The sequence below is a fragment of the Crocodylus porosus genome, unplaced genomic scaffold, assembly GCF_001723895.1.
Source record: "Crocodylus porosus isolate Cpor-Errol unplaced genomic scaffold, CroPor_comp1, whole genome shotgun sequence".
Taxonomy (NCBI): Eukaryota; Metazoa; Chordata; order Crocodylia; family Crocodylidae; genus Crocodylus; species Crocodylus porosus.
Window position 1 is genome coordinate 106,052,508 of NW_017728931.1, and position 9,703 is coordinate 106,062,210.

The 9,703-nt window shown below is 40.6% G+C and overlaps 1 protein-coding gene across 1 annotated transcript in view; it reads right to left on the reverse strand.

Moving 5' to 3' along the window:
- POT1 (protection of telomeres 1) overlaps positions 1 to 9,703 on the reverse strand; it is a 173,258-nt gene that overhangs the window by 157,224 nt on the left and 6,331 nt on the right. The window contains exon 3 of the mRNA XM_019543458.1: positions 7,226 to 7,317. Within this exon, the coding sequence (XP_019399003.1) occupies positions 7,226 to 7,317 (92 nt within the window). The remainder of the gene's footprint in view (positions 1 to 7,225; positions 7,318 to 9,703) is intronic.

Here is a 9,703-nt window from a genome sequence, read left to right on the forward strand (position 1 = left end):
AGGTCGAAAATGACCCATCCACCACCACTCTCTGGGTGTGGCTCTCCAGCCAGTTGGAGACCCAATTGACTGTGTGGGTGTCAACACCACAGTCCCGTTTCTTAATGAGAACAGGGTGAGAGACAGTGTTGAAGGCCTTCCGAAAGTCCAGGAAGACTATGTCCATTGCTACCTAAGCATGACCTCCCCTGCTGGCCCCTCATGGATATATGCCAGAATAATTTTCTCAAAAAGCTTGTCCAGGATTGAGGTAAGACTAACTGGCCTATTGTTTCCCAGGTCCTCCTTCTTCCCCTTTTTGAAGATGGGAACCACGTTGGCCCTCTTCCAGTCCTCTGGTTAGCAAGGTTTGGTGCTTATTTGAGTTTACTTACCATTTTTGTACAAGAGTAGTAGCCTCTCCAGCCCAAGGATGGATTAGCATTTACTTTCTCCTTCATTCTGCTTAATGGGTAAACATTTAGCATTTAAGTGTCAAGACACCGTACTTTCAACCATCAGACTGGAAGAAGTTCTGGCTGACAGAAAGCTGCATGTACCTCTGTACTTGAGAGGTATCTGTGGCTCTTCAGCCACGATTAAATAAAAAGAAAACTGACTACTTTTCATTCATTAGCTTAGAGGTGTCCAAATTGCAACACATGCCAGTCTCATGGACAGCCTCCATGTGGCATGCAAGGGGTAGGGAGCAGAAAGCAAAGCAGAGCTTGGGTAGGGGATCAGAGTGGCAGTCATGGATGGCATGGGGCTTAATTTGTAGCATGCCTAACAAAAAGGTTGGCTCCCACTGCATCAACTTATCACATTAAAATATATGGGGGAGAGACATGACATAGGTTCAAAGAAAAAAAGATGGTAAAATGTAAAAGGTAGAAACCCAAAGCAAGAAACCTCACAGAACAGCAATACAATAGTCCTGGGAACTCCAATAAAATCTTAAGCTCCTTTACAACAAGGCACAAGAGCTGTTCAGTAAAGCTTCCTCTAGAGTGGTCTATATTCCACAGATACATTCAGTGTGATGGAGAACTCTGAGCATGTGAGTATTGCAGACACTCAGCCTTATACGAAAAGCACTTAATAAGCCAACCTTTTTTACAACAATTGGGCAATTAAAGTCATTATTATATATAAAACTGGAATTTTCAGATCATAGAATAATATAGCAATGTGTGTTCTCAAACTTCATGCCTTTGTTTACACATTTGAGTACAAGAAATAAAAGAGCTTTCTAAATAAAACTGACAGGTTTTTAGCCAGATATTATACCATGATTATATTCTTGTTTGCTAATGTCAGCAATCTCTGACACTGCTAGTCTTAATGATTAAACATCCCAAACATCTTTAGACAGAAGATGTTATCCACACAAGGATATGGGATACCCTGAGATTCTAGAAGTTTGGTAGACATTAAGCAAGCAGAGAATTAGAAACAAAAAGACCGTAAAAAAGATGACTGCTAGCTTAAATTATGGGAATGCATTTGGTTACTAAAGGATTTGCTAAATATCTCCCTAACACAAATACATAAGTGAAAATAAACAACTTAATATACAACGAAACTACCAAGATATAGTGTCTATCATGTAGAGTCATAAACAGAAATAAAATGTGTATTTAAGCTGCCTAAATATATGCTTTAAAGTCGCAAAAAATTAAGATCTACTCAAAGCTAAATACGTAAGTAAAATAGGAAACAGATTGGACAATATAACATTGCTTACACCTGAAACTCTATGTTGCTAAAACAGATCAACCTTGTTGCATGCTGTTTCAGTAAACACTAAAAACAAAGCAACATACAGAAGTCTCACTGAACTTAACTGCTTTTCAGACATGTCCTGTGTCTTGTGTACCTTTACTCTTACTGCTGTTGTTACTGTCCGTGTTTCTCCAAAAGCAAAATCAACGTTAAACCAAAAGCTATGACCCTGTTATATTACTCCTGTTTCAGCATTTTATTAGATTACTGGCTACACAAGTGATTCTGAAACTCAGCTGCTGACTCAGTATTAGAGTTCTGTATAGCTGACTGGACTTGTCTTGTTCTTCAAGGCTACAAATAAACTTTAGCACACTGTAGTTGATAAATAATGTAAATATTTGTCACACTTAACATTAGATAAATGTCTAACATAGAAATATGACATACACAACATGCCATCAGAATACAGCTATAATATCCTTACTGGAAGAGCGTATTATTGGTAAATAAAAGCAAATCATTCAGCACTGTATTATAAAAATGATCAGATATAGTGGTCAGAAATCACAATTCTCTCTCTCAGATTTGGCATGAATTCATTTTCAGGTGCTTGACAAATCCTGACCTCTGTCAGCTTCTGTATTTGAAAAACAGGATTAATATTTACCCAGCTTATGGAGGTGATACAAAGATTAAGTCACATTTGCTTGGTATTTTGAAGGTGTAGCACAGTACCCATTTATTAGTTTGAAAATACGGTCTTCTCTCTCCATTTAAAGTTGCTTGTGTCTGATGCCCTGTAGATATGAGATCTTAAATAGCTTTTTCTTACAACTGAGCAATTTAATTATTTTACTTAAAATAGTGGTTTTCAGATCATAGAATAATGCTACACAGTGCATGTTTTCAAAGTACCAGATTCAGTCATTTACTTAAAGACCATAGATCCCTTGTCATATCTATGAGGGCACAGAAAGGAGAGAAGGAGTAAGGAGAGAAATACTTCACCCTTTCTGGAAGGTTAAACAGTTGTTCAAAGAATACACGCAGTCCAGACAGAGACCACTGTCATTGAGAGTCAATGAAAGGGGAGCAATGTCACTGCCATGTCTTTCCTTAGGCTAGCTATTTAAACACTGCTAGAAGGCAGGCATGTTTGGGAATCCATACAACTCTGGTCTCTGAAATTGTGAGTAATAAAGCAAACAACCTTGCTGATCTAAGACTATCTGCTTCTCTAGTGGCCAACCACAACTAGCTACATCTATGAATAGAATTCTTGCTTTTTTATTAAACCCTGCCGAGTCACAATTCTGTTCCTTATAGATCTCAGATTTACTCCTCAGATTAATAATGTACAATTTTTAAAAACCCGTTTTAGAAGTGCTACTAGTATAATGAAAGCTCAGGTCACAGGGGAGGTTTGAACACTGATGCTAGTTCATGCCTACCATTTGAAGTTTGCTGCTTGAGGCTGTGGTTTCCTGCTCAGCTCTCTGAAACTGATCTCTCTGATCTTCTAATTGCTGCTTAGGGCCTTGTTATGCTACTTGTACTTTTATCAGGAAGGGCATAAGTTATTTAATTTTCAGAAGACTCAGCAGCCAGTGTGACAGGGAATAGACTCTGGAGCAAAACCACCTGGATCTCGATACCTCCCCCCTAATGCTGCACAATGTCGGCAAACTATGCAGACTGCCGTGCAACTGTTCTGCAAATCACCTGCTGTATAGAGAACTGAGGGCTGTCAAAAAATGCTATTCTTCCCCAAATGGAATACAAATTGACATGGGTCTTGAGCTTCAGGGCATGCCAGGCTAAAGTAGTGAGATATTCAATCTGACAAATGTTTAGACAAGGCTATCCAAGTTGCATCAAAACCCAATAAAGCACATCAAATGAAACAAAGTGTACTTTCTGACTAGTAGTCATTACTACCATGGTTCAAAAGATCTTCTATATTGGTTTGCAGGAGTGAACAAGGACCAAACTGCTGAAGAAGGACCCATCATCAATTTCAAAGCCAAATTCATATCACCAAAATGTACTGAGCTTTCAAATACATTTCAAACCCAACTGATAAGGATCCACGGTGGAAAGCATGCTACAGTGAAAGACTATAACACCTCCATCTGTATGTTATCTAGGGCAAGGTTACAAGGCTAAGGCTGCGTACAGACATACATTTCTACTGGAAAACATTTTTCTGGTAGAAAATAGCATAGGAGCTGAACTATAGAAATGTTCCTTCATCCAGGGGACACTAGACAGATGCTCCCTGGCCTGCCTGCACCCTCAGAGGAACCCGTCAAGTAGAAGCTGCTGAAAAGAAACAGCTGCCATAGAAAGCCCCAGAAGTCCCTCGTCCCCGCCACAACTCCACCCTGTCAATCTCCTAATTTGCAAGATGGGGGGAATCCACCCCTGGTGGAAACTGTCCTGGTTCTCCCTCCACAGGAAGACAGTCCCACTCCTTGCACTACTCCAGCTGACCTGGGGTGCAGGGAGAAAGGAAGTACACCACTGCTGAGGAAGGGCTCTGGAAGCCTTGCCACAGGGGCACAAGAGTCTGCCTTGCACCATACTGGCTCTGGGCTGATCCAGACCAGCACCGGGGTGAGACGGGGACATTTTGCTATAGTGGTAAGGCTCCTGAGTCTTGCTGTTTCAGCATAGAAGTCTGCCTCATCTTGCGCTGTTCTGGGTCAGCTGGGTGACAACATGAAGCTGGAGAGGCCAGAAGACAGACTTGGGGAAAGCCTCTGCACAACAGGTTCCCAGACCCTCTGGATGTTAAATCACTACCCCCCACTGCTCAGCAAAAGCAGATAGGAGGGGAAGCAGATAGGAGCTTCACAGAGAAAGAACAGAGAAAGCTGCATTGGCAAAGTCCTTGTCTGCTTCTTATATGGGGAACTCTAAAGGAGGGAAGGAAGCAGCTGCTTTCCATGCCTTCTCCAGTCTAGAGTGAACCCAATCACAGGAAGACATGGGACTCTTCCTCTGGTGTTACTACTTCTGGTCCCCAGGAGGAGCTAAGCTGGGAAAGAAGTAGTACAGACATTCAGTTTCTCCTCAAAAAAGTTGATGCTTTCCCACAAAAAAGTTACAAGCATACAGATGTTCATGATTTTTCTTCCAGAGCAAAAATGGTTGCTCCAGGAGAAAAATAACCTGGGAAGAACCAGAGTTAAATCACTCTGTGAAGAGAGATGCCACAGCCCAGCCCCCAGCATCCTAGGGTGCTTTGCTCTTTGCCCCCCCAGGGAGACAGTGTCATTCACTGGATTCTCCTGATCCAGAGAAGAACACTCCCTTCCCCCCACCCCCCGTCACAATCTCATATTGTACTGCTGGGAGACACAGGCTGACCGATCAGTCTGGGTTAGCTGATCAGGGATGCCCTGTGCCCTGCTGCTATCCATTGCCAAACAGACTTCGGAGCCTGCAGAGATGTGCAAGGCTCCTCCTGGCCACACAGCATCAGCTCTGCAAGTTCACTGCTCTTCAACAACTCAGCATTACAATGTCTGTTCAGACATCTCCAGGTATGTTTTTCTACTGGAAGAACACACCTGGGAGAATAATCCTAAATTATTTTAATGTGTTTACACAGGTCTCAGTCTCCCAGGAGAATCTTTATCAGCAGTTTAACCCTGGCTGTTCCCATGTTATTTTTCTCCCAAAGCAGCCAGATTTGCTCCAGGAGAAAAAGCCTGAAGCACATATTCGTTTTCCAATGGGTAGCCGTGATTCTCCTGGTAGAAACTGAACATCTGTATGTGGCTTAAAACATCTCAATCTTTTTTTACCCAAAACCAGGTCAAGGAACAAATTGACCAGAGTCTAGAAATACTATTTGTGACATATGGCTCCTGTATCTATTGGCAAAAGCATAACGAGATCTAAACTTTCGAAGTTGAAACTAGACAAATTTAGACTACAAATAAAATATTTTTTCCACGTAGTAAGGGATTGCCAATAGAATAATATAAGGATGTGGCAGATATTCTGTCTCTAGAGGTCTTCAAATTAAGACTGGATTTCTTCCTAAAATATGCTTTATAGCTGCACTGAAGTTATAGGCTCGACCAGCTCTTTGGCCTGTGTTGTGAATGATAAACACTCACAATAGTTCCTCTTAGACTTAACCAACAGCTCCACCTGTGATAGAGGTTGTTCTAGATCAGTATTTCTGTCAGACATGGGAGTTTCTTCATTTTGATAAATCTGACATAAAAGTAGTCAAGTAATTTTTAGTTGGTCAATGAAAAAAGGTCCAAGGTAGATTTTTTCAAGCTTCAATCGTCCTTTTGGAAAACTCCATCCAAGAAATGATCTACTATGAAATACCAAATTCAAGTGAGACGAAATCCTGGTTTGAGTGGTTCAAGATGCCCTGATTTTTTTCAATTGCCACTATAGCCATGACTGTTCAGGGAATGCAAGAGAAACAAAATGTGTTTGAGAATATCTTTAATTGGACCATCTATATAGTTGGGAGAGATATTAAACAATTTTAGGGCACAAAAAACTTCCTTCCTCAAGTTTGGGCAAGAAGCAGATACAGCCTATGCTAAATGTAACCATCAAAACAATTGATCTTTTGTCTAACTCCATTATGTACATAAACAGTCATTTGAAAACAGATACTTAAAAGGGGAAGGAGGGAGGAGACATAAAATATATGGACCAGAACAGAGTGGTCTTGGAATTTTCTTCAGTCTCTGCCCTCAATGTTTTCACTGGTGAATAAACCATTTTTATAGATTGACACATTATTTACATCAGAGACTAATTTGTTAACATAAGACTATGCATTCTAATGTCGAAATTTTTCTTTTTAAAAAGTAATCTGAAAATCACTTTACAGCAAAATTAATAAGAGATATTCAGCTCTTTAATGATTTAAATTTATTTTTCCTTCTTTAAGCCCATAAACATTCAGACTTACCAAGACAGTCAACTTTTACATGGATTTGATTTGACAACATGAATCATACTGATAAATCAAACTAACCTAGTAACTCCGCTGAAGCATGAAGCCAGACTGCCAACAAAGGAACTGTTAAATGTGGTTTTATTTTACTGTGCCATATGTTTATTCTATGGTTAGATTTGTTGCCCATGCTAAGTAAATTTACTAATCTACTATTTCTGCAATATGAAGCCATGTGGCATTTTCAAAATACTTAGTGTCTTTTAAATCAAGTCAATTTTGAATCTATTCTCCATATCAAAATGCAACAGAAATATTACTCGAGTCATTCTTGGGCAGCCTCTCACTCATTCCCATTTGTTTGCTACATAAACAAGACAACATTATGACTATATAGATTTACTATATTATTGTAATTTTTTGTTTAATAAAAACTTAACATAACTAATTAATATTTCTGGCATTTGATTGATATCTCTCTTGAAATCTAATTTAACTCACAGATGCACAAAAAGAGGACAGTAAATTCTAAGATATTAAGGAAAACCTCTCAAAATAAAGGGAGAAAAAAGGATTTACCCCTTGATGGACAACTTTTGCACAGTCCTTTGCCATTTTTCCGAGTAATAAAATATTGATGCTGCTGGTTCTTGAACATGAATTCTCCATATCTATAAAGAAAAGTAGAAAGCATCCATATTACTATACTATAACTAAATGGTCATTAAAAAGGATCTACACATTTTTCTACAGAATCCAATATACTTTCTTTGGAATAAAGGCATATAAAACATACAAACACATTTAAAAAAGATATGCACTGCTAGCTGGCAGGGTCTGGACAACTTGTTGTACTAGGTCGCCAGCACCTAGGTTGGGAAGGGGCCAACCAGAAATCAGGAGGATTGTGCAGAATTCAAGTGTCAGGAAACCGGAAGGCAGGAGGTCAGTGTGAGAAGCCAAGTCAGAAAGCTGAAAGGTTGAGCAAAACACAGTCAGAGGGCTAGGCTGGGTCGGGTAGCAAGGAGATCAAGCCGGGAATTGAGTTTAGAAGCTGAAGAAAAGTCAGGTAGAGAGGGGAGTCTGAGGGCGAGCTGGGTTAGGTAGTTGAGAGATCAGGCAGAAAGCTGGTAGAGACATGAACTGTGAGAAACAGTAAGGCAGTGTGGGTAAGAAGTCAGCCTCTCCCTCAATCCAATGCCCAGCCTGATCCCATGCCTATTCAACCCGACTTGCCCCCTGACTGCACTCTGCCCAACCCTTCAGTTTTCTGACTCAGCTACTCGGACTGATCTCCTGGCTTCATGGCACTTGGATTCTGCATATTCCTCTCAACCTGGTAAGCCTCCTCAGATGCCAAGCAACTTCTGGATCCGGCTTTCCATGACCCAGTACAATAACCACAACCAGTTACTAACTAATACTGACTTTACCAAACTGAAATCTTTACATCTGAGTACCATTTAAAACATGCTTCTGCACAGCATCAACATAATATTAAACAGAAGGCATTTTTACACGTTTTGGGATGTGGCACCGGGCGTTTTAATTAGTGAGCCACGTTAATTAAAAGCACCCATCTGTCACATATCAGTGTTCCCACTCGGAAAAATGATGGCGGAGCACTTTGAACTAAAGTTCATGGAACATGTTTCAGTTCAAAGTGCCCTACTGCCATTTTTTCAGCATGAAGACACATGATGTGGAAGGCTGCCAAAACACAATTTCCATGCTCCAACAGACTCAATTAATCAAGTCTGCCAGCATGTCGGAACAGGCTTCCCACAAACCTGTAGATGCCCAGAAATGGCAAATATTCTGCTTGAAAAATTAATTATACAGTATTAGGAAGAAGATGGTATCAAATCTTATTTGATTTTATCAGTGTAGAATATGTTATAATACTATTTAATATGGAGATAATCAAGGATTTGAAAAAAAATCTACTCACTCATCTCAGGTAAAAAGTCTTCCCTGGTAAGTAAGGAAAGTTATGCATGCTTAACTGCAGAAATTAAGCATTCATTTTAAAAACAGATTTCTAGCTGCAACTGTTTAAAAAATAACCTCCCATATGTGAATCAATACACTGTCAACTTCTTCAGGCAGTGAAAGGACTGGTACCTCTGCAGAGCCTTGTAGCTTTCTTGAGCAAGAGAATGAAGTTAACCAGACCCTGGGGAAGCTTGCTTCTAGTCTTCAGACTGCTGTGGTTAGCAGTGAAACTGATAAGAATCACATCCATTTCACCCTACTGCTGCTATAAGCAACAGCAACAGTAGGCACCATTACTACATATAGAGGAATACCTACACACAAAAACAGCACTTGAGGCTGCTGGATAAGTACAGTAATGAAGAAGCCACAGCGAAGACAGCTGACAGGCATCAAGCTGTGGAGATCCTCTAAAAGGAGAGCTATAGGGTAGACATCTAAAGCGGGGTAGGGAGAGAAAGAAAAAAGGAAATAAATACTCCTTATCCCAAACCAAGGGAGGGGCTTCAAATTTGAAAACTTAATAGCCAAAGTCTTAATTCCAGAATAAGAGCTCTTGAGCAACATCTAGGTAAAAGATCTTCCCAGGAAGCAGGAAAACCGGCTTCTCTACATCATGTTCCTTTTAATCTTATTTCCTTCTCTAATCTTTTCTTTCTGCTTCTAAACAGACAATTGAGTCCTACGAGTAGTTGATGCATAAATTGTTTAAACCTCTAAAGAATCACCTCAACTGTTGTTTTAATACACTTAGCCTGGAACAGAATAAAGTAAGTGTACACAGATGTATTTGGGGCCGATACTGATAGCCAATATTTAAGGAGGCATATTGGCCAATACCGATCTAAGTCCCGATGCACCTGCCTCCAGCTGTTAAGTCTGCTGGGGTGGAAGTGGAGAGGGGCAGATCAGTGCCCCCTGCAGTAAAGGAACGGGCAGGGGCAGGCATTGCTGAGGTGGGACAGGAGGAGAGTCCAGAGCTACAGCTCACGGGGGGGCGGGGGGAAAATGGCTCCTGCTGCTTGCACCCTGGAAGAGCATGGGTGGGGTGGGGGGGGAAGA